General features: G+C 38.5%; 2 protein-coding genes across 4 annotated transcripts in view; both read right to left on the bottom strand.

Annotated features, from left to right (window-relative positions):
- SLC44A1 (solute carrier family 44 member 1) overlaps positions 1–26,079 on the bottom strand; it is a 212,851-nt gene that overhangs the window by 126,313 nt on the left and 60,459 nt on the right. For all 3 annotated transcript variants that reach the window (XM_043452950.1, XM_043452948.1, XM_043452947.1), the window contains exon 3: positions 19,528–19,670. In XM_043452950.1, coding sequence (XP_043308885.1) covers positions 19,528–19,670 — 143 coding nt within the window. The remainder of the gene's footprint in view (positions 1–19,527; positions 19,671–26,079) is intronic.
- On the bottom strand, positions 25,337–26,066 carry LOC122431671 (ubiquitin-conjugating enzyme E2 D3-like). The gene is given in 2 exon segments (XM_043452964.1): positions 25,337–25,722; positions 25,725–26,066. Coding segments are annotated over 2 exon segments (444 nt in total). The 5' UTR covers positions 25,857–26,066; the 3' UTR covers positions 25,337–25,410.

Genomic DNA, 26,079 nt, shown 5'->3' with positions numbered 1-26,079 from the left:
TTTATCTGTTTATTATCTGTCTCCACTGTTAGAGCATCATCTCCCAGAAGGCAGAGATATTTAACTGTATAATTCATCACTATATGCTCAGTACCTAAAATAGTGCCTGGAACAAGAAAAGAGCTTCATTCTTATTTGCAAACTAATAAAAGGCTGGTATGCATGTAAGATTTTACCAAGTGCTGCAAGAGTAGAGAGAAGGTAAGGAAGAAGATATTTTAGGTAAAAGGAAGTAACTCTCATTCATTCAACAGAAATTTATTGAACATTCTGCCAGGTGCAGGGCTAAATAAGCACTAGCAATACAGTGAAAAATAAGACCAACACAAACAAGTGTCTCCCTGCCCAGTATTTATAGCCCAGAGAGGAGGGAGGCAATGACAAAACTGTGTGTAAATGCTTTAAAAGAAAAAAAATAAAGAGAGAGGATGGCAAAGGATGCATCAAAGGGGCCCTATGAATGGAGAGTCAGGATAGGAGTCCAGAAGAAAGAAAATCTACAGCCAGGACCTAAAGAATGAGTAAGAGTTAGCAAGGTGTGGAAGAGCAGGGGTGGGAGCAGGGAGGGAACAGAGCATGCAAAGGCTTAAGAAGTGAGAGACAGCACAGCATTACTGAGAAAAGAGGCAAGGCTGGGGTGGTTGAGATGCACAGTGACACAAGAGACAGGTAAGTTGGAACTAGATCACATAGAGCCTTGCAAGTGGTATTAAAGATGTTAGAAAGTTTGGAGTTCGTTCTAAAGACACTGGGAAGCCACTGAGAGTTTACCAGCTGTCACTGAGAGACTGAATTAAAAGTAAGAGAGAAAGCAAGGAGACTGGTCAGGGGGCTACTGAATCTCTACCAAGAAAGGAGAACTTGGACTGGCGTGGGAAAGGGAATGAAAAGGAGATTTAAAGAGCATGTACGCGTAATCAAGAAAACTTGCTGACTGGAGAGAGAGAGGGAAAGGAAGAAATGAAGAAGGATATTTAGCATCTGATTTAGGCCAGAGTGGCTAAAGCATTCTTGGCTTGGGCTCTTGTTCTATTCAATAAGACAGATTCAGTATGGAGGGATAAAGACCATGTTCCAACTTTAGACGATTTGAGTTGGGGTGTCTGTGGAGTATCCAACTGGACCTAGACAGATGGCTGCAGTGTTCTAGCAGAGAAATCTGGACAAGAAACAGATTTTGGAATTATCAGCATATAAATGATAACTTCACTGCAGGAGAGCATAAGATCACCCAAGTGAGTGTATGGGGTTGAGATTCTTATCCTGGGTGAAATGTGTGACCCTCCGGAAATTGTAAGCAAAATTTGGTATGCAAATTCACATGCAGTTTTCTGAAGAGAAACTTCATAGTTCATAGCTTTGAGCAGATTATCAAAAGCCCCCAAAGAGATTAAAACTAAGAGTAAAGTAAGATGAGCAAAGAGCCAAAAGAGATGGCAACATTGTAAAACAAGGGCATGGAACTGGAAACACAAGGGGGAAAAATGATCCTCCCTTTTAGCTACAGTGTCTGTCTCCTCCTTATACTTGTCCTAGAAAGGGAGAAATAATTGCCAAGAGTCAGACATCATACTGTGTTCCTTATACTAATCTGAGACAGAAAGCAAATTAAAACAGTCTCTAAAAAGTATTTCATAAGAGCTACAAGGAAAAGTTTTCTATTTATCTACTTAACTAGAAGAATACCCCTAAACCCAAGCTTGTGGTCAGTACCACAGGAAGGGATGGTTCTCACAATCAATTTGTTCCAGTACACGTAATGAGGAAATCCTATCTGCTAAGAGCCAAAAGCCAGACATTTATTTTTCTTTTTAGTTTTAAGCTTTATTGAGCTTAAACTGTAAACTGTACAGTACCATTCAATGTTTTTAAGTGTAATTTACTAAGTTGTTCATCCATCATCACAATCTAATTTTAGAAAATTGTCACTCCCAGGAGAAACCTCATGCCCATTGAGCAGCCACTTTCAAACCCCCTATACTCCCTAACCCCCAGCCTTAGGACACCACTAATCTACCTTCATTTCATAGATTTGCCTATTCTGAACATTTCATATGAATGCAATCATATAAAATGTGGTCTTCTGTGTTGGCTTCTTTGACTTAGCATAATATTTTTGAGGTTTGTCCATGTTGTAGCATATATATGTACTTTGTGCCTTTTGATGGCTAAATAATATTCCATTGTGTGGATATACTACATTTTATGTATCCATTCATTAGTTGGTGCACATTTGTGATGTTTTCCCCTTTTGGCTATTATGAATAATGGTATGATGAACATCTGAACATCTTTGTGTGGACATATGTTTCTTTTAGGTAGATACCAAGGAGTGGAATTGCTAGGTCATATGGTAATTCTGTGCTTAATATTTTGAGAAAGTGCCAGACGGTCTCCCAGAGCGGTAGCACTTTTTTTTGTTCCCACCAACAATGTATGTAAGAGGGATCCAATTTCTCCACATTCTTGCTAACATTTGTCAACTATGTGCCTTTTTTATGATAACTATTCTAGTGGATGTGAAGTGGTAACTCATTGTGGGTTTGATTTACATTTCCTTGAGGACAAATGATGTTAAGCATCTTTTCATTTGCTTATTGGTCATTGATCTCTCTTCTTTGGAGACATATCCAATCAAACTCTTTGCCCACCACAGATCTCTTTTTAATCTTTGAGAAAGAGAAACACAGAGACAGGGGACAGATATTGTCACAATATTATGAAAAAAATTATCAGAAAAAAATAGTGATAAAAGAGAGAAGGAAGAACACTGAGGAAGTACAGGAGTCAAAAATCTAGAAGTCAAAGAATGACTCTAGCGGACAAAGAAAAACACAAGCTAGGAGAGAAGACTGTGGTCAGAAGAGGGAATTCTTGAATCCGGTTGAATTGATTTAAGGGTAATGACAGAGATGAAGCTGTGACTACGAACAGTGAATCCTGAAAACCCCCACTGAGAAGAAATTAAAACAGTTCCCAGGGACAGGGTAAGAATCAATGAAACAGATTATGTGCAAGTGCTTTGTAAACTGCACAAATGTAAAGTTGGTTCAAATAGCTGTATTTTTCCCAACTGGGTTAAAAACTTTGATAAGTAACTTTGAAACTTGTTTTGGAAGATGGTAATAATGAAGATGATTATAATAAATAGCAGTTACCATTTATGGTTGCAGGCAATGTGCTAAGGAGTATACATCATTTATCATACTTATTCCTTCAAAACACCCTAGGAAGTAGGTACTACTATTATCTTCACTTTACAAATGAAGATCTTTAAGCCACATATATTCATGTTTTTCTCACTAGTGTAAACCAACCATCGTGACAGTGTAAACCAACACTACTTAAAGTAAGGTAGCCAATTTCATAGGAAATCTTACCTATCAGAGAAAATCTATTTTGCATTGCTTTTTTCTCTGTATTAGAAAACCAAAGTTTTTGATAATTAAACATGATTACCTTGATGCTAATTTATTTCTTTATTGCTTCAACAATGGATAAATGATCTCTTCTCCATAATAAAAGTTAAGTATACAATGTTTGCTTAAAAAATATTTAACTCATCTTATGGCTGACCCATGTTGATGTATGGCAGAAACCAACACAATACTGTAATCATCCTTCACTTAAAAATAAATAAAGACAAATATTTAATTCATCTGAAATTTATTATGCATGGTAAGAGATTAAAATAGATTTAAATGTTGCTTTCTTCATATTATCATTCAACAATGCTTTTTTTATTAAACACTGATTTCTCACATATTAAACCACTATGAGTTTATTTCTGATATTTCTATTTTGTTTCTATCACTATGATTAACCTACATTCAGGTAGTCTTGTTAATATACTTTGGAATAGATTTTGGCCTTGAATGGCAAAACCTCCTTTGTTCCTCTTTAAACATCACAATCCATAATTAGATGATAACAACTGTACACACATAAACCTTACTCAGATAATGAGTACACACTTTGTTTGGCCAGTACACTAACTGCCAGTATTTAAAAATCAGTAGATGATAGGTGCTACCGTCTGACTGTGTCCCCACAAAACTCATACATTGAATTCTAATCTCCAAAAGTGATGGTCTTAGGAAGTAAAGAGGTCTTTGGGAAGTGACTGGATCATAAGGGTGCTTTATAAATTTCTGGCTTCTCTTGAAAAATTAGTATCACTGAGCCCATGTACCCAAGTGTCAAGAATCAGTGAAAACCAATTAGCCACTTCTTCCTCTCCTTTATACAGGTACACGTATATAAAGTTCAAAGTGTCCAACATTCCCTGTTGTCTTATTCCCAAGCCACCTAAGTGACTAATAGTGTCTGCCTAAAGGCCTTTGAACTGCAACTTCTGGTAAAACCTCTGAGTTTCCCTTTCTGTCTTCAAAAGCCAGTAAGTTCATAGTTAAATTGGTGATCAACCTTAGTAACTACACTTAACCTAGATTTCTGGTCTAATCTCTTCCATAGTGTGGCGCCTGATCTTTTACCTTCATTTAATTACCTTACAATGTACGTACTAATTCTGATCCTCTCAAATATTAATTTTATGAATGAGAATAATTTTTTAAAATGTTTGCCTCCCCTGAAGTTCTTGCCTGCTCCTTTACTGTGTGATTTATACTATCAGTCAAGTGCAATTCAACATCCTATTGGGATCTTTAACTGGTATTGTATTAAATCTATAAATTAACTTTGTTAGTATTGTCATCTTTACCATATTAAAACTACTCAACTAGAAGTAGGTTATATTTCTCTTATTATTTTGTATATATCGTGTAAGATTTTTAAATAAAATAATAATTTAATAAAATGTTATCTTTTTCATTACATTTTTGTCTACAGATAAAATAAACGGCTGAATTCAGTCAGGTATACGCTTTATAACTCATGATTTAAGCATCTCAAGATGTGATTTTCTTGAATCTCCTAAACCTTCAGGTTACAGCCCCTTGTCATTGACAAACAGTGTTAGTCACTCTACCGACCTACACATGCTTCACTGATCTCTTTTATATGATTTGCTGCAATTATTTATTTAAAACAATACAATAAAAACATGACATCCCTATTTTGTTTAATTTTAAATAGACTGCCACTACTAGAAACTCCATCAACTTCCTTCATGCCCTCAGACTTAAAATGAAATCTATTTTTGACAAACATGACAAGGTAATTCAATGGGGAAAATAGTTTTTTCAATAAGTACTGCTCGAATAACTGGATTTTTATATGGGAAAAACAAACAAACATACCTTGACCTCTTCACACTGTACACAAACATTAAACCTAAGCTCTAAATAAAAAAACTTATAGAAGAAAACAGAAAAAAACATCTTTGTGACTTTGAGGTACAGTGGTGATTCCTTATTAACACAAAAGGCATGAACCATTAAATGACACATTTTCATGTGATGTTTTTAAAATTTATGTCATGGATAAATTCAACTTAAGCAAAATTAAAAACTTTTATTTGTCAAAAGATGCCATTAAGAAAATTAAAAGGCAAATCTCATATTAGAGAAATATTTACAGAACACTCCCAAGAAAGGTCTTTTATCTAGAATATATAAAGAACTCTCCATTTCTTAAAACAAACCAATTTATTTTAAAATGTGTAAATGACTTAAATAAATGTTTTGCAAAAGAAGATATATGGATGATCAACGAATACTTAAAAAAATTGCTCAATGTCATCAGTCACTAGACATATAAGACTTAAAACCACAGTAAGATACCACTACACATGTCCTAGAATAGTTAAGATTAAAGACTGATTACAAAGTGAGGAAATGGAGCAGCTGTAAATCTCCTCCTTTCCTAGTAAAACAGTTTGTTAATTTCTTATAAAGTTAAACATAGGCTCATATGACTGCGAGTCATATGACTCAGCAATACCAATCCTAGGTATCTACCCAAGAGTAATAAACTAGATCTTCATACAACATCATGTACACACATTTTCAAAAAACTTATTTACAATAGAAAAAAAATAATTTAAAGCATGGAAAAACCCACATATCCCAAAACTGGTGAACAGATAAACAAAACATGATATATCCACACAATGAAATACAACTCAGGAATTAAAAATAACAACTATTAATATATTTGACAAATGGATGACTCACATTATTATGCTACATGGAAAAAAAGTCAGACACAAAATACTACACACTGTACAACTCCAGGTATATATAAGAAATTCTAGAAAAGGCAAAACGCTACTGACAAGCGGAACTTCCCTGGTGGTCCAGTGGCTAAGACTCTGCACTCCCAAGGCAGGGGGCCTGAGTTCAATCCCTAATTAGGGAACTAGATCCCACATGCTGCAACTGAAGACTCTGCCTTGCCACAACTAAGACTGCTGGGCACCCAAATAAATATTAAAAAAATAAAATTATAGTGACAGAAAACAGATCAGTGGTTGAGGAGGGCAAGGACTGTGGGGGCAGAAGAAGTATGGATTATGATAGAGGCACATGACTGCATACTGTTACCAAAACTATACAATTAAAATGGGTAAATTATTATACATAAGTCACACCTTATAAGACCATAATATACATTAAATTTCATCGTGAAAAAGACATTTTACAAAATCCAACCTGAAGAGTCTGAGTGGGTAGTAACACATTTAACCTCTACTCAGGAAGAGGTCTGGACTTTGCCCTCAGCTTTTGAAAGGTTTAATCTCTAAGCCTTGTAGGAGTGTCTTTATTTGCCTGAAATTTCAGTCATGACAGTCATAACAGTGTGCAGGCTGGAGGCAGGCCACACCAGATAGGATTTACGGTAGAAGTTGACCACCCAGAGAAAGATTAGCAATGTCTTGTAGACCAGGAGTTCTGAATCATATGGTATCAACCTGACCAGAGGGGCTGAAACTGCGTCAGCTACCTGGGCAATGAATCATGCTTGCATAATGGAGCCCTAATAAAATTTTGAAGACTGAAGCTTTGGTGACCTTCCCAGCTGGCAATAGTTTCATGTATATTATCACAATCAACGCCAGGCAAGAAACATGTCCTGACTCCAAAGGGGGAGAGCAACAGTAGAGCTTCTCTTGTTAGCTTCTCTTAAAATCTGTTCACTTTTCCTACGAGTTTTGTAATAAACTATAACTGTAATAGATTTCAGCGAGTTCTGTGAGGTTTTCTGGAAAATAACTGAATCTAAGGTTGGTCTTGTGGACCCCTGAACTTGTACATAGTGTCAGAAGTAAGGGTGGCCATGTGTGGACCATGTATCTTCTAACTTCTCAGTTGCCCTCAACACTCACAACCAGATAAACATAAATTAGGTGGCAAATTGATGACTATAAAATTCATAGTTGAAATGTTTAATAATTACCTAAGCAAATTACAAAGGTCACACCTATAAGCCTATGTGAAAGTGAACAGTGAAAAAGTCAGACACTCAGTCATGTCTGACTCTTTGTGATGCCATGGGCTGTGGCCTGCCAGCCAGCCATGGACTGCCAGGCTCCTCTGTCCATGGAATTCTCCAGGTAAGAATACTGGAGTGGGTGGCCATTCCCCTATAAGCCTACATACAATGACAAAATGACAAAGAACCTTACAGCTGCCTGGTTAACCTGGAACCAGCCCAAGTAGTAAGACTCTGTGTTAGCATATGCAATCAGCTGATTAAATTAGACATGTCAAGTCCCAACCTAGGCAGGGAACACAGAGAGAAACCAACCACCCCTCCCTTTCCCAGGTGCATGCCTGTCATCTAATTCTATTAAATGGCTTTTTACTTCCTTATTTAGAATCTGCTCAACATTTCAACTTTCAAGTGCTAAATTTCCTATAGCAGCAACTGGATTTCTTCTTTCAAATTCCTAGCAGTATTATCCAGAGCAAGTATTATCCTAGAGATAGAAGTTCACTAGCAATACAGACGTAACTTTGTAAAAAGTGTTTTAGAAATTCAGGCTAAAGAGTCTGCAGTCATGAAATGACAAAAAATATTTTCCAAAGATGCTCCATGAATTTGTTTTCTGAAAACGTAGTTATTGTTTTTATAACTTCTAACATTTTCCATGACAGAAAAATGAAAAATTAGGGGGAAAAAAGGGCATAAATAATCAATAAATTTCCATAGAACACCATAAATGTTACTGTTTCCAAATGCTTGTAAACTTATGGGCAAATGAGTTCACAAATGCAAGTTTAAGTGAAGTATCTATGTGGGTGTGCTCAGTCCCTCAGTTGTGTCCAACACTTTGTGACCCTATGGACTGAAGGGCTTCTTGCCCTTCTTGCCATAGGATTTCCCAGGCAAGAAAACTGGAGTGGGTTGTCATTTCCTCCACCAGGGGATCTTCACGACCCAGGGATTGAATCTGAGTCTCTTGCATTGGCAGGTAGGTTCTTTTATCACTGAGCCACCTGGGAAGCCCAGGTATCTATCTAGGCTGTTCTTTTTCATGTTGAGCCAAACCAGGACAGGTGGTAGGCTAATACTGGAGTCAGAGAGTACTTGACAGAAGGGCAGAGAGGAGAGTGCTTTCCCTCCAAACAAAGGCAAACTTATCAAATGCTCAAAGTATGTCCATTTGTCCAAAGTTACCCCTAAGTGAGGGAATGAGCAGATATCTACTGGGCTGCTCTTAACACCCTGGACACTCTGTAAACAAAACCCAGCACAGCAGACGAATGAACTACCTCTGTCCTGAGTCACCGCAACTCAGCAAGACAGAGCAGCGAGCTCTTTACTGAGTGAACCTGTTTCCACCAGGCTTCAGGCTGGCCTGCAGAGCTCCAACCTGTAGATGAGGTTCTTCAGCCAACAAGAACAGGTTGAGCACTCTAACTGGAATACCATCCTCACCACAGATGGGCGCCTGAAACTACCTGTTGGCTCAGAATGCATGTGACCGTCTATCATTGGCTCTTACCTGCCCCACTATCACTATATGTGCCCTCCTTCCACAGATGTACTTATCTGACTCCACCCTGCTAGAATGCAAGTCCTGCTTTGAACCCCCAACTCACCTAACTGGGGGTCTAAAACCCTTACTTTAAATGACTCTGTTCCTGAACCCCGAGTCATGGGCTGAGAGATTTGCCAACCCACATGGACAATCTAGAAGCAAGACGCAACCCTAACGAAAGGGAAGTCAGAGAGACTGAAGCATGAGAAGCTCTGACCCATGGCTGTTAAAGGAAAAGGACCATGAGCCACAGAATACAGGCTATAGAATACATAGGTTACCTCTAGAAGCTGAAAATGACCCCAGGCTGACAGCCAGCAAGGAAATGCAACCTCAACCTACAGCCACATGGAACCGAACTCAGCCAACAGCCTGAATGAGCTTGCAAGAAGATTGATTCCCAAAAGCCTCTAGTGAGGAACACAGCCCGGCCAAGCCTCTGATTTCAGCCTCATGAAACCTGGGGCAGGGAACCAGCTGAACCATGCTGTGAACAGAATTTGGATTTAGAGAACTTTGCTGTTTTAAGGCACTTCAGTTCAGTTCAGTCGCTCAGTCATGTCTGACTCTCTGCGACCCCATGAATCGCAGCACGCCAGGCCTCCCTGTCCATCACCAACTCCTGATGTTTACTCAAACACATGCCCATCGAGTCGGTGATGCCACCCAGCCATCTCATCCTCTGTTGTCCCCTTCTCCTCCTGCCCCCAATCCCTCCCAGCATCAGGGTCTTTTCCAATGAGTTAACTCTTCGCATGAGGTAGCCAAAGTATTGGAGTTTCAGCTTCAGCATCAGTCCTTCCAATGAACACCCAGGACTGATCTCCTTTAGGATGGACTGGTTGGATCTCCTTGCAGTCCAAGGGACTCTCAAGAGTCTTCTCCAACACCACAGTTCAAAAGCATCAATTCTTCAGCACTCAGCTTTCTTCATAGTCCAACTCTCACATCCATACATGACCACTGGAAAAACCATAGCCTTGGCTAGACGGACTTTTGTTGGCAAAGTAATGTCTCTGCTTTTTAATATGCTATCTAGGTGGGTTGTAACTTTCCTTCCAAGGAGTAAGCGTCTTTTAATTTCATGGCTGCAATCACCATCTGCAGTGATTTTGGGGCCCAAAAAAAGTCTGACACTGTTTCCTCTGTTTCCCCATCTATTTCCCATGAAGTGATGGGACCAGATGCCATGATCTTAGTTTTCTGAATGTTCAGCTTTAAGCCAACTTTTTCACTCTCCTCTTTCACTTTCATCAAGAGGCTTTTTAGTTCCTCTTCACTTTCTGCCATAAGGGTGGTGTCATCTGCATATCTGAGGTTATTGATATTCTCCCAGCAATCTTGATTCCAGCTTGTGCTTCATCTTGCAGCACTTTTCATGATGTACTCTGCATATAAGTTAAATAAGCAGGGTGACAATATATAGCCTTGACGTACTCCTTTTCCTACTTGGAACCAGTCTGTTGTTCCATGTCCAGTTCTAACTGTTGCTTTCTGACCTGCATATAGGTTTCCCAAGAGGCAGGTCAGGTGGTCTGGTATTCCCATCTCTTTCAGAATTTTCCACAGTTTACTGTGATCCACACAGTCAAAGGCTTTGGCATAGTCAATAAAGCAGAAATATATGTGTTTTTCTCAAACTCTTGCTTTCTCGATGATCCAGCGAATGTTGGCAATTTGATCTCTGGTTCCTCTGCCTTTTCTAAGACCAGCTTGAACATCTGGAAGGCACTTAGTTTACAGCAATTTGTTACAGAAGCAATAGAACTGAACACAGTGGTGGTCCCAGAGCTACCATCAAATGGCCTTCCTGTCCCCATCAGCCTGCAGTTAGGAACCAAAGAAACTGAAGTTACCCAGCTTTCAATATACAAAACTTTCATAGAATGTCCCACATTGCACCATCAGTGTGTCTGTGTATTTTGTCTTCCTCGCTAGGATGCAAGCTCTTCAAAGACAGGGACTGTGAACGACCTTTTTTTTTTTAACTCTAATTTTTTTAAATTGTCCAAACAATATATATTGACTGTACGGAAAAAAGAAATAAATATAAAAGAAATTTTAAAAGATCCATAATTCAACAGTTAACCATATTATTAATATTTTCATGTCATTCTATACTTTGTACACATATTATATATATATAATATATATAAAATATTTATATAAAAATATATATAAAAACCACAAGATATATACTGATTTAAAATTTTATCTTCCCCTTAATAGCATTATGTGGCTATTCCATGTCAATGGATGGAATTCTGTACCATCATTTTTACTGTTCCGTAGTATTCAGGCTGGGCCAGGTCCTCCTGTTATCACCTCTTTGGTACCCTTATATCTCACCTTTCGTAACACTTTTGACAGCTGTAATAACATTTGTGATTATCTGATGATTTTAACTTCTGTTTTCTCCACTAGACTGTAACTTCCATGAGATAAAAGTGTGCCTATTTTTATCAAAAGTATAATCTCCAAAGCTTAGCCAAGTAGATGCCCAAGAAATATAATTCATGAGTGAATGAATTTAACCAAAAATTTTTCAGCCATTTAGGTTGTTTCCTATTTTGTTATTCTTAATAAAGGTTTCTAGAACACAGTAGACTTTCAATAAACATTTGCTGACGACTAATAAAATAATAGAATTTTAGAGACTGGTGAAGGATAGTCATTTAGTAGGCAGTAATGTGATTTAAGTCATTGAGAGGAAGAGAAGTAAGTCTCAGTCATATAAACATGAAGAACTGTACAGAGCTGATAAAAGGATCCTCAAAGTGAGTATTCTGGCAAATTTTATCTTTACTTTTCTATTTTTTTCCAAACAGAGACAGGTATGCACGATCAACAAGGTTTGATAACTCTTTAAAAAAATCTTCAAAAAAAATAATAAATAAATAAAAAATCTTCAAAGAGGTTATGTTTTGTATTATAATTTTTTTATAAAGCTCTTCCTAAAATATATGGTTATATAGCATAGTATAGGCCCAGAAAGCTTGGCAATCTGCTCATGTGTAAAGAGTAAACACATTCTTCGTATGGGCATAGTATCACTACCAATCCCCTACATAATAAATAAGCCTTTATAAAAGTTAATAAGCTTTATCCGGTATTGTACATCAATCATGCTGCTCCTGCGGCTGCTCAGTCACTAAGTCGTGTCCGACTCTTTGCGACCCTGTGGACTATGTAGCCGGACAGGCTCCTCTGTCTACGAAAATTCCCAGGCAAGAATACTGGAATGGGTTGCCATTCCCTTCTCCAGGGGATCTTTCTGACCCAGGGACCGAACACACATCTCCTGCTTGGCTGGTGGATTCTTTACCACCGAGCCACCTGGGAAGACATCAGCAATACTTCAATTTAAAAAAAAAGAAAGAAACAAGGGGGAAAAAAACAGTTAATAACCTAGTTAGCAATCATGGGGTGGACTAAACTAGACACTAAGCCTACAGAATTCTGAGCTTTAGAGAAGGTAATCAGTGGCCGTTAAAGTCTGTTCCGTATTTATGTAGAGATTATAAAATTAGAGTTTCTTTAAAATAAGACGATTACCTGTTAAACAATCAATTATAGAAAGTAACATCAGTTTTAAACTGTTTTTCAATGAATATTTAAAGCATACAAATGGTAAAAAATGTCCAAATGTGAAATAAGTATAATGCATTTCATCATTAAAATTCATATTCTTTATCTGACAGAAAAAGAAACACATAAAGATTGCCTGCAAATTATTCAAAGCCTCCAGAGATTGTATAGGTATTTTGGTTCCTTTCAAAGTTTCTTTAGTTATAACTTTATTGATTTATATAACCTGTCCTTCTTTACATGTTCTAGTAAAAACTTCTTTCACCTTTAAATGCTGGAAGTGAGAGGCCCCAAAAGCAAAAAAGGTGAGAGAGGGAATCTCTGAGCAGCTCACCGGAGTGTAGCATATAATGCAAAGGGCACTAGACTGAGCCCGGGGTGGAAGGCTAGTCCTGATATCACTGCCTTCGTTAGTTCACTGACGTTTCCTAGACTCCAGTTTCTTCGCCTGTAAAATGAAGGGGCTCAGAGATCTCAAGGGCCCTTACAGCACAAACATTTTAAGCTGTGAATTTCTGGGAGATGAGACAGTTAAAGAAAAGAAGAAAAACTCACACTAGATACCCTGCTAAAGGTTACTGACAAAATGCCCCTGATAGATTTTACTCACACATGCATGCCATCAACCTCCTAGGAAGCCTACTTCCTGTACATCTTGTTAACACTGATTTATCTGAAATCTGAGAGTCATTTTAGGACCATAGAGCCTTTATCAGCAACAGGGACTTTAATGGCTTCCTTAGAGAAAAGCCAAAAAGATAAAGAAGGAAGTTAGATTTGTGCAAAAAATAAACCTTCAGAACCTCTGCGGAAAAATCAATATTGATAAGTGAGATATACTGGGAAAATTTCTTAGAGTAACAAAGAAAGTGGACACTAAGCTGTGTGTTAGGATTGTCTGCAGAATGGAGAACAGAGTCCTATTAATAATAAAGTGCCTATATCAAAATGATTAAAAGCAATTCCCTACATACCCTCACCTGGCTTTGTAATAGCCTATGTAGGCTAAGAGCACTGTCACCTTGCCACAGCCTATCCCATCCCATCCCAAGCCCCCATAAAAAGGGAGCATCCATGGTGAAAACACAATGCCTCCCCAGTCATCTTACCAGGGGTCAAAAGAGCAAGATGGTTTGCCCTGTATAGTCCTCATATATACTAATCCAGGTATCTTAGAACTAGAAGCATCTCTGCTTTATCCAATTTGGTATGGAAGATGAGGGCTTCTTTTCTAAGAACACTTTCTATAATAATAATGATTCTGTCTAAAAATTGACACATACACTCTAAGACTAGCTTTCTGGTTTTGAAAATGATAGGCAATGTAGGATGTGGCAGAAGAGATACGTTTTTTGGAATCATCAATCAGTTCAAAATAAATTATCACCACCTTAATCTTTTCTACCAAAAAAAAAAAATTGGCTATGAGCCATGCCCATGCTTTATAGGACCATTACCACCAAAGCTCAGCTATAAATACAAACCACTTTCTTCTCTGGGCCTTCTTGGTGCTCACATGTATTTGATGTGATGCTTTAGGGAGGTTACCCACTAGATAATCTTAAAGATCCCTTTCATCTCTGGCACTTTATGGTTCTAAGATAAATGAGCTTTTCCAGGTTGACCCAGCCTCAGAGCCTTATTTATAGCATTGTTTCTATGCAGAAAAATTTTACACATCTCATCCAACTGACTTAAAAATTAACTTTGGGACATAATCCATTTGAAGTTGAAGCATTCCACTATCTCATAAAATATTGTCTGCCATGTTCCTACACATCGTTATTACTATAGTAAATACTATTTGGGGAGAAAAGAACATATTAATTAAAATGATAAAAAATAAATAAAATACAAACTTTTTACTACAAAGAGAATTCTTATAGTCATCTTAGCATCTTAAATTTTCTGGTTGGAATAGGTCAAAGACATCCTCCTTCTCATGTCCCTCTTGACTTACCTCCTTCCTATTTTCTTGTAATTCAACAAGCTCCTATGAAATGACTCTTAGGTACTGAAATTTGGAAGTCATACAAAGCATGGTGCTCCAGGGAGACAGAGTTGGGCAGTGTGGCTTTCAGACTCTGAGAGGCCCTTAATTAGGGTCCTACCTCCTGTAATTCAGAATTCTCCTGTTAAATTTGGGTGGGGCCTGTGACTTGCTTCTAACCAGTAGAATATGGCAAAGGTGAGGAGTTAACACTTGCACAGTTACATTACATAATATTATAACTTCCATCTTACTAACAGACTCTCTGTATCTGTATCTCTCTGTATTGACACCCTCTCCTGTTGGCTTTAAAGTAAGCTGCCATATGGAGAGGCCCATGTAGCAAGCGCTAAAGGTGGCCTTTGGCTGATAGCCAGTAAAGAGTTAAGGCTCTCGGCTTAACAATCATCGAGGAGTGTGTGCTTCCAACAGCCAGCTGAGCTTGGTAGGGGATCTTCCCTGGGAGAACCCCAGCTCTAATCAACACCTTGTGGCAACCTCGTAAAAGACTGAAGCAAGAGTCCGGCTAAGCCGCATCCAGATTCCTGACCCACAGGAACTGTGACGTAATAAGTGTCTCCTGTTGTAAGCCATTATGTTTATGGAAATACTGTTACCTAGCAACTGATCATTAATATAGGCAGATGAGTAGCACAATATAATTAGACAACAACTTAAAGGCAACGGAAATCCAATATAAAGTTCTGGGATAAAGGTAGCTTTGAAATATTCCATAGAGAGGGTATAAATCCCACGTTCTTTCAAGAATTCAGACTGGCAGAGAGATAGAGACACAGCACAGAGGCTGAATCGGCTGAGTATCATGGACAGAGGCACCACTGCAATGAGAAACAGTGAGGGGAGATTGCAGAGGTACATGGGGTCGAGGTCACGCCAGGGCTGAGTGGGCTCATTTTCAATAGGTAACAATACAAAGGGAAAGGCTCTTGAGCAGGGAAATGACAGTAAAAAGGGCTTTAAAGAACTTAATCCTATCACAGTATAAAGGATGGAGAGGATTAGAGATAAGAAGACCAAGAATAGATGTGCTGGCATAACGGTGTTCAGGAGAGGCCAACAAACATATGGGGGGTGGGAGTGGGGGGTGGTTTCACCCTCATGAATAATCAAAGGCATGCAAATTAAAACTATAAAATATCATTCTGTGGTTGAATCAAATTTGTACAAAAACTATTAATACTAGCAAAGATAAAGCAATCTCAGACACTGTCAGTGGGAATGTAAATAGAAGAGACTTTATGGAAAGACAGTCAGCAAAACGCATGAATAACCTTAAAATACCCAGATCCTCAGACTCTACTTCACTGAGAACATATTCAAAAATAAATAAGTTTATTTACCCATCCAACAAACATTTGAGTGTCTACTATATTCCAGGTACAGAGTATATAGCCATGAACAAAACAGACCTCACTTCTGCTTTCATGAAACTTAGAAGAGACAAACATTTAACAAATAAGGATGAAATAAATGTATAATTACACATATTACAGGGCACAGTGGAACTTAAATTACTAGCTTAAAAAATACCTTTCTGGGAAGTAACATTTATACTGAGATCTGAAAGATGAATAGAATGAATAGAATTTAGCCACATGAAGAATAGGAGGATTTTTTTTTCTGATGGGAAAAAAAACAACATTCATGAAGGCAAGAAAGTTAGCTGTATTCAATATCTTAGAGGATTCATTCATTAACCTATTTAACAACTATGTATAGAGGCTCTAGTAAGTATCAGGTACTAGGTACTAAGGATAAGGGATGGGAGAAAATGATCAAGGTCAAGACAAATCAGGTATAAAAAATCCTGTAGGAATGGAAGGGTGTGGTATTTATAATAAAGCCAAAGATGTATGTGTGAAAAAGCAGAAAATCAAAAACACTTGGCAGGAAAAAAAAAACCAGAGAGAGAGAATGGAGTATAGGTTCAGTTCAGTTCAGTTCAGTCGCTCAGTCGTGTTTGACTCTGTGCGACCCCATGGACTGCAGCACGCCCAGGCCTCCCTGTCCATCACCAACTCCTGGAGTTTACTCAAACTCATGTCCATTGAGTCGGTGATGCCATCCAACCATCTCATCCTCTGTCATCCCCTTCTCCTCCCACCTTCAATCTTTCCCAGGGTCTTTTCAAATGAGTCAGTTCTTTGCATCAGGTGGCCAAAGTATTGGAGTTTCGGCTTCAGTATCAGTCCTTTCAATGAATATTCAGGACTGATTTCCTTTAGGATTGACTGGTTGGATCTCCTTGCAGTCCAAAGGACTCTCATAAACACAAAGACTGTCTATCTCCTTCCAAATCCAAATAGTATAGACTTACCTTAGAAACGTACATTCAAAACTGTACCATTCATTTATAAAATTACCATTTATAGATAGAAATAGGCTTCCCTGGTTGCTCAGATGGTAAAGAATCTGCCTACAATGCAGGAGATCCAGGTTCAATCCCAGGGTTAGGAAGATCTCCTAGAGAAGGCAATGGCTACCCACTCCAGTATTCTTGCCTAGAGAATTCCATGGACATAGGAGCCTGGCAGGCTACAGTCCATGGGGTTGCAAAGAGTGGACATGATGAGCGACCGTCACTTTCACTTTCATAGACAGAGATACTTAAATAGCTCAGGGCTAAAATGCTCATGGGCAAAGAAGAAGTAGAGATCAAAAATAAATTTTAACATGGATACATAAGTTAAGGCATTGCTATACTTGAGGGATTACCCTATTATAGCTATCCATGAGTGTGTCCCAACTATGCTAGGCACTCAGGGAAAACGAACCATTTTTTTCAGAATAATAAGCAGGCTTTCTTTGCAAGAGGCCAAAATGTACACAGAATAATCTGAGGATTTGAAATTAAAAACTGAGTTTGGGATTGACATGTACACACTGCTATATTTAGAATGGATAACCAACAAGGATCTACTGTATAGCACAGGGAACTCTGCTCAGTATTATATAACAATTTAAATGGGAAAAGAATCTGAAAAAGAATAGATACAGGTCGATGTATAACAATCACTTTGCTATACACCTGAAACTAACACAACAATGTTAATCATCTGTGTGAACGTGTGTGTGTGTGTGTGTGCGTGTGCGTTCAATTGTGTCTGACTCTGCGGCCCCATGGACTGTAGCCCATCAGGCTCCTCTCTCCATGGAATTTTCTAGGCAAGAATACTGGGGTAGATTGCCATTTCCTCCTCCAGGGCTCTTCCCACATCTCCTGTGCCTCCTACTCATTTATACTTCAATATAAAATAAAATATTTCTTAAAAGTTAACCAAATGAACCTCCAAAAGGTTAAGGATGAACTGACAATTACACAAACTTTATGATAAGAACATGCTTGGAGTTACTAGCAAGTTAAAAGGGAGCCATAAAAATGATCATGACCTCATGTGAGCAGTAAACCCAAGGAACTAGAGTCCTTTTTCTCCTGTCTCCTCAATTACCCAAATGGTAATATGTCTGGTACATGTCACCAGCATTAAAGAGTATATAATATTTGACACTACCTTCAAAAAAAAAAAAAAAAGATATGCAAAACTCTACTATTTTTGCACTTCTCTGTGAGCCTAAAACTGTTCCAAAATGAGAAGTAAAAACAAAATACATGGGTAGACTTGCTACAGTAAATAACACAAAGTCTAAAATTTGTGTTAATTTCATAAAGCAATCAAAAAGAAAGACAAATGAAATAATCCTCCAAATTACGCTCTTGAGTCCAATTTTCACTTCTGTCAAGAGAAAAGCTCACGGTCTATCTTGGACAGTCCACTGCCCATCAGACTTCTGGGGAGGTCATTTCAATCTCTCTAAGCCTTTGCTACCCCAATCCCACAGGTTGGTATCATATACTTCTTGACTATTGCATTCTATACAAATATTCATTATTACTATTTAAAATTCTTTATTTGAACTGCATTATTCCTTCATTAAATGGAGAAATATCTCTTAAGATTAACTATTTGGATTTTTTCAAGTTTTTCAATTTATCAAATTAATCTACTTTAGCAGGGGCCCAGATTTAACCAACATATTTATCTAACAATAAATAGAGTTATTCTATCTCTCCAAATATTATAGAACTACAGTTTAAAAAATGTTTTTATTTGCATTAGCCTTCTCTTATAAAATTCACTAATGGAATTGGCTAACCTTAAAATTAGTTTGATTAATTCTAAACACCTGTCTTTATTTATTAAGTTAAGTCACTCAGTCGAGTCCGACTCTTTGTGACCCTGTGGACTGTAGCCCACCAGGCTCCTCCATCTATGGGACTCTCCAGGCAAGAATACTGGAGTGGGATGCCATTTCTAATAAAGTTTGATGGGCATAAATACACAGTTTGAACAAATATATTGACATCATACATACAATACATTTGATATCTTTTCCCCCATAGACAGTAAAAATGAAATAATAGCTCTTTTGAAGAGAAGAGGTGATTAAGTCAGGAATTTCAAGAAATCCAAAACCTGAACCTTGAAAACTCAAAAGAAATTTCAAAGTCTGACAAAGAAAATATATCTTTTATAAAATTGGAAATAAGTGTGTACTTATAAATGAAGCACCACAAAATGTTTCACTATAACTTTACAGTGTCAAAATCCATTATCCCTCTGCCTTCCATCAAGTAGTCTTAGGAAGAAAAATATTATATTGTTTTCTGGGTTAAAACTTCATGTACAGCCTAGAGGCTAATGGGAAAACAGAGTACAAGAGTAACTCTCTCAAATCACGCATTTACTCATTAAAACCTTAAGGTAGGCCATTTTAACACGGCACCTAATTTTGTTTCCTGGTAAATGTATTTATAGACCAAAACCAAAAATGATTCAAGTGGACAGTTAAGAAAAAAAACCAACAGAGAGCATATAAAAATAATCTTCAGTAAGATATTATCTTTATAACAGTAAGAAAAGCTGGACGCCCCCTCCCCTTTCAAGTTCCCACAATGTTCACCATTCAGCCACAGTCTACTCACTTCCGATGGGTGTGGTCCATGCCACTGTTTGGTATTGCTTCCAACTCTGCATTTTTCTGCCCACAGATATTTCCATAGCTGTCGTATCCTGATACTAGTCTTGCTGCTGCACCTGTTGCTACTGAAAAGCCACAAATAAATCCCTAGGGGAAAAAACAGAAAAAAACATACAAATAAACCATTTCAATAGCAACAGCCACTACTTGATACGATAATGAGCTGCTTTTGTCCGCTGAAGGGAACAAAGAGCTCTCTTTCCTTATTGCAAACACTATTCCACTGTTTTCCTTGGGTTTCACATAAGCTGTACAAAGAAATCCACAGGGAAACACTATTTACTACAATAACAAAACAAATCTCAAGCTTTTACATCATAAGTATGTCTTTGCATTTTATAATAATAATAATAGCAGCTTCTTTGTACTGAACATCTGCTTGATGCCAGAATCTGTACCAGCTGCTCACCATACATTATCTCTAATCCTCATGATGGGGAAACTGAGGCCCAGAGAGGGTAAATAAGTCATCCAAGGCCATAGAAGCTAGTAAAAATCAGGGCATAAGACTCAAACCTAGCTTTCTTCATTCTTTAAATTTTTTTAAAAAAATTTTATTTATTTGACTATACTGGATCTTAGTTGTAGCATGTGGGATCTAGTTCCCTGACCAGGGATTGAAGCCGGGGCCCCCTGCATTGGAAGTTCGGAGTCTTAGCCCCGGACCACCAGGGAAGTCCCCATTCTTTAGTTTTATTTGGTTGTCAAAGAGTTCTATTAAATGAAGAATAGCAAGAAATGAAAGACAAAAATTCAAAGAGCAATAGGTATGTGGGTTTCAAATTATCACTTCAGTACACACAACACTTCTGTTTTCTTCCTGCAATAAAGTTGTGTAGAAGCCAAAGAATAATACGGTGAAGTACATTCATGCTCTGAATATTGGAGACTCAAGGACAGTGAGGCCCTGGGTCCATGTGACACAGAGGTCACTTCATTTCATGGGGATAGGCTTCACCACAGTGCCAATGGCAAATGGTACTCGCTTCAGAACTGCATCATGCTTGCCAAGTCAAGGATGCATTGATCAAAGCAAAGCAATAAACCCTACACTCAACTGCCGGCTACTGGGCATAAGAGAAGGAAATAATAAGGTGAGTCACTATCAATAAACTGAAATGGGAGAAAACACAGAGGTTAAGATATATTTTTGCAAATGCGGTCACTAAAAGATTGAGTTTCTGTTATTTTTAACAAAAGATACTAAGGTTAATGGCTAACCTTTCCAATATAGTTCTTTAACAAGAGGCATCATAGAGTAATAGAAAGAGGATCCAGAAAGATCTGGATTCAAACCCTCACTCTACCATTTACAACCTATATAACCTTGATCCGTTTACCTTCTTAGACTGTTTCCTCCTCATCTCTGACAAAAAGTAATATCAACTATTTCACAGCCAAACGATGGGGCCTCCATGAGATAACGCATCTCTAACTTTTAGATGGGTCTGTACGCAGCAGGTAGTCAACATATTGTAGCTGCTAATGAAAAAGTCAGACTAAAGAAGTTGATAACAGTAATTGGAGATTAACCAAAAATCCCTTCAGTTCTAACTTTTGGGAAAAAATTTTCTAGGGGGTTGGGGGAAGTGAGAAATATTGTCAGTCATTTTGTCATTGCAGAGAAACATTCAGACCACAATTACCATCTTCTTTCGCTACTAGTCTAAAATAGCAGAGCCCTTGCATAATTAAAAGGTTATGTTCTTCTTTCAGTTTTTATAGAAATGTTCTTATGTTTGATAAGTACTTTGTGTTACAGATGGCCTTCAATGGTTTCTGAAGTCCCTTTATGACTATTTTTAACAGCACTGTTGGAAATGTACATGTGTGTGCTTTTGTGCATGTCTGTGTTTGTGTTTTTTAGTTATAGCCCACCTCATATCCTTTTGGGATGTAGGCAGAGTATAAATTATAAATGTTTCATATATATGGTAAAATGGGACACTGACATATTTTGACATGGGCCATCTAAACTTCTTAGTAGCTTCCCAAAGCATTAGAGTGGAGAGGGTGAGAAGCTGTAGGAAGGAAAGGGGAATAGGAAGCTATTGAGAGAGAGAGAGACCACGACTGTTATCCTGGAGATGTCCCATATGGCACAAGCAGTGACAATGGAGAGCTAGGCCAAATATAACTAAAAAGACAATCTCCTTTTTTTAAAAAATTGTGAAATCCAAATTCAGGAAGCAATATAGTTTCAGATGAGAAAAAATGTACATGAAATTACAATAGGGTGAGAGAAACTTTACAGAATGTACTCTATAATTCAATGGCTCCAGGAGGCAGGTGGGGTATTATTTAGCAGAAGGAAATCACATTAATGAAGCAAGTTGTAAGGGGGATAAGGAAAGCTTTTATACACCTATAGTAGGGAGCAATCACTAGAGAGAAAGGAAGTCTTTTCGCAAGGAATAGAATCATGCTTAAGATCTTAAAATGACTGAGCTACTGAAGTGCTTTCAGAACTGCTATTTCAAGAGAGAGTGAGAAGGAGCAGACAAATCTAATCACAAATAGGAGGTGACTCAAATCAGATAAAGAAACCAGGGATGGTAGATCACAGGCAACTCTGGCAACTAATAAGTGCCTATTGCCTACGTGGGAGAAAAACAATTTGCTAATTAATGGACTGTGTTCATTTCCCCTTCACATCACAAGCTTAGTTCAATTTAAGTAAGAGTTTTGGCTTAGTTTCACTCACTCTTAGTCAAAAAAAAGGACACGTTTCATTTCACAAGCAATGCTTGAATTTCACACATGGAGCCTTTACCACACCACTAAGCAAGGCAAAGGTCTTAGCTTTGCTCTGAAGAAAAAAAAAAGTCAACAAAACATGCATGAGGGGTGGGGAGGGAATATGAATATGGCGTTGTGTTTCAAGATAAAAAGACTTTAGGCTTACAGCCTTCTCCCAGGGATTAATGAAAATATATCCAGAATTTTTTCTCAAAGACTACCTCTCTTACCTCAAACAACACTTGGAGTCAGTCTGCTAGTAACTAACTTGTCAAACCTTAGAGTAACACTTGGCTTCTGTTCTTCCTTTTCCAAGAACTCTGAGACCAGGAGGCTATTAGGACCCAGCAAACAGCATAGGATTAGAAAGTCTGATGCAGAGCTAATACTTATGCAAACAAATTTCAAAAATAAATTTAAAAGCTTTGACAAGCTGCCAGATCTTGGGATTTCTTTAAAGTTTAATGGGATATATTACTCTAAGAAAGAGAAAAGAAGGAAAAAACAAGAATAGTTGGAAGTCTAGAAAATATCAAGTTCACCCTGAAAGAACTGAGATGTTCTCAAAAGAAAAAAATATTAATGGAGCACGAGGGAGCAAAAATCAGAGAGGCTATTTCATGGGCAGCCTGAGCAATTAAAAAAACATAGACAAAGAATATGTACTGAGAACTGAAACCAGCTGCAAATACTCATGACCCCAGGTAAGTCACTTTATCACTTTAAATTCTCTGAGCCTCAGTCTCTTTACCTGTCACTAGGAATGAATTAGATTAGTCTCAAAAGTCCTTTTTAATTCCAAAATTTTATGATTCTAAGGAAAACTATTAACCGAAACAGAGTAAACATTTTTAGGCTATACTTTCAGGGAGAAGTATGGGCCCTCCGATCCACTGTAATGACTAAGCATGTAGTATGTCGGGGTGACGAAGAAGAGTAGATTAAAAGTAAATGGATTTAACTGTACATATTTAAAAATAGTCAAAATAATAAATTTTAAGTTACGTATGTGTGTGTGTGCGCTCAGTTGCTCAGTGGTGTCTGACTCTTTCGCAACCCCATGGAATGTAGCCTGCCAGGCTCCTCTGTCCATGGGATTTTCCAGGCAAGAATACTGGAGTGGGTTGTCATTTCCATCTCCAGGGGATCTTTCCAACCCAGGGATGGAACTGGCGCCTCCTGTGTCTTCTGCATTAGAAGTGGATTCTTTACCGCTGAGCTACCAGGGAAAACGAAGTTATGTATACTTTACCACAATAATAAAAAAAGAAAGAAAAAAAGAAAATCCAAAGGATCTAACAGAAAGCAGGCAGTCATTTGGATCAGGTGACCTTAAGGTAATTTCTGGCATGCTGTTCTTCCTATTCTATGATCCTGGCAAAGCATAGCCCATCACACAGGTGACTAAATACTTCAGTGAGTCTTTGAGTCTTTCCCTTTGTGCTGCCTGCTTCACAATAGTTAATGAGGTAGAAACACTATGCTCCGAGCACTAGACTAAGACTATAAAATAAAAAAGGTCCTTGAAAGCAGTCTAAAGGGACGACCTATGCAATAATGGCTCTAAAATTCAGCTCTAGTCCAGATCGTTCTTCAAAATTCCAACTCTGTATTTCCAACTGCTTCTCTCTACCCACACACCCTACAAGTCCACAACTCAGCTCCTTCCACATTTCCCCAAACCACTTTCCCTTCCGGCATACGCCCCATCTCCATTAGAAGCACCATTTCTGACTAGACTGCTAAGATACAGAGGGAAAGGACTCTTGCTTTCTAACTCTGCACTAGAGGAAGCAGTAATGATAAACTCTTTGCTCAAAGAGTCTGAAATATTGAGGAGACAATATTTAACTGGCAGGTGAGGTTACTGTGTTCTACAGGTCCATGTCCTCAACAGCAGCTTCTGTTGTTCCCAATTCCAGGCAACAAAGAAGAGACTGTCACTTAGAGGCCTTGCCTTCCTCCTCTTCTCTCCTGGGTTCAATGCCGCCACCATGTAATCTTAGACAAGTTATTTAACATATCCCTGTGCCCCCTTATCTATAAAATGGGAATGATGATAACCAGAGTAACATTGAGCAGTTGTGAAAATTAAATCTGTGTCGAGTGCAGAGAAGAGTACCCGGTCCATAGTAAGCAGCAATAATGATTAGGAATAAGTTGTATGAGTTGTCTGTATCTTCTGTCTTCCAAAGTATGTACTCCTTTTAGGACCCTCTTCTTTTATATATATATACACACATATACATATATATATAATTTTATTTATTTATTTTTGGCTGTGCTGGGTCTTCATTGCTGTGAGGGCTTTTCTCTAGTTTCGGAAAACAGGCGCTAATTTCCAGTTGCGATGCTCGGGCTTCTCGTTGGGGTAGCTTTTCTTGTTGTGGAACACAGGCTCTAGGGCATGTGGGCTTCAGTATAGTTGAGGCACGTGGGCTCAGTAGTTGTAGCACATGGGCTTCGCTGCTCCGTAGCACGTGGGATCTTCCCAGATCAGGGATCGAACCTGCATCTCCAGTACTGGCAGGCGGATTCTTCACGACTGAGACACTAGGGGAGCCCCAGCTTCCTCTTTATCCTGACTTTTGTGGTACAATGATCTAGGCAGATTTGGCCCAAGTGAATCTCTTTTCTCTCCTCTTTTCACATATACCTCTCCTTGGAACAGAATGAAGTCAGCCTAACTAAGGTGGGAAGAACCTTGAGCTCATGTGGCCCAAGCTTCATTCCACAAGCCATGCTTATGGAGGACTTCTTTACTGGTAATCAAGTGACTGCTTGGCGACTAAGAGTTGCACTTTGTTTCTCCAGCCTACTCTTGTTCCTTCATGTGCACAGAAACTGGGGTTTGGAACCTACAAGGAGCTGGGGTAGGATCTGAGCTAAAAAAGCTTATACTGAACCCGTAACACAAGAATCCCTTAGTCACCCCACTTGCCTGCAACACTGATGACATCAAACATTACTGATCCCACTTCTTCTGTCTGTCTCCTGCTCTCTTTCGCTACTTCTTTTTTTTTTTTTTTAACAGTAACTTAAAGTTTATTCCAGCTATAATGCAGGTTATTCTGACTTTAAGGTAGCATCACATGGCATACTTCTGAGTCCATTCCCGAGATATTCTGTTGTACTTATCTCTGTCTGTTTTATAGATCCGTGCAATCTCTGGCACTAGGGGGTCATCTGGGTTTGGATCACATAGCAGTGAACAAATGGATAAAAGAACTTTAGAAATAGTTAAAGCAGGAGACCACTGTGATCTTAGAATATCGAGACAAATGCTGCCATTACTGTTAATATTTGGATGATAAATTCTTGTTGTAAATGCAACCTTAGGTGGTTTGAAGGGGTAGTCTGTAGGAAAATGAATTGTCAAAAAGAATACACCGCCTTGATATATGGGCTGTCATTAGGTCCCATAATTGTGGCTTGCCAATGAAACATATCATCCCCAACTGGACCTGCAGAACATTGTGCTGGAGGGTCACGGGCCAAATCACTAAGTTCCTTATTAATCCGTTTCAGCGCCATAGTCTGTGCTTTTCGTCTGGCTCCTCACTATCTCGGTGTGTGCTCGAAGGTCCGGCCAAAACTCTTTGATTATCCCGACGGCTGGGAAGGATTGTCTCTTCGTCTCACACCGGCTCTGCCAGACACAGGCGCTTGGTATTGAGGAGGCGGATCTCGCGAGAACCTCGAGGCTGGTTAACAGGAGCTGTAGCGCTGCAATGACTTAAGGGCAGTTTTTTTCGCT

This window comes from Cervus canadensis, chromosome 30 (genome assembly GCF_019320065.1).
Source record: "Cervus canadensis isolate Bull #8, Minnesota chromosome 30, ASM1932006v1, whole genome shotgun sequence".
Lineage (NCBI taxonomy): Eukaryota > Metazoa > Chordata > Mammalia > Artiodactyla > Cervidae > Cervus > Cervus canadensis.
The sequence above is the reverse complement of the archived record's forward strand: the minus strand, read 5'-3'. Positions and strand labels throughout refer to the sequence as shown.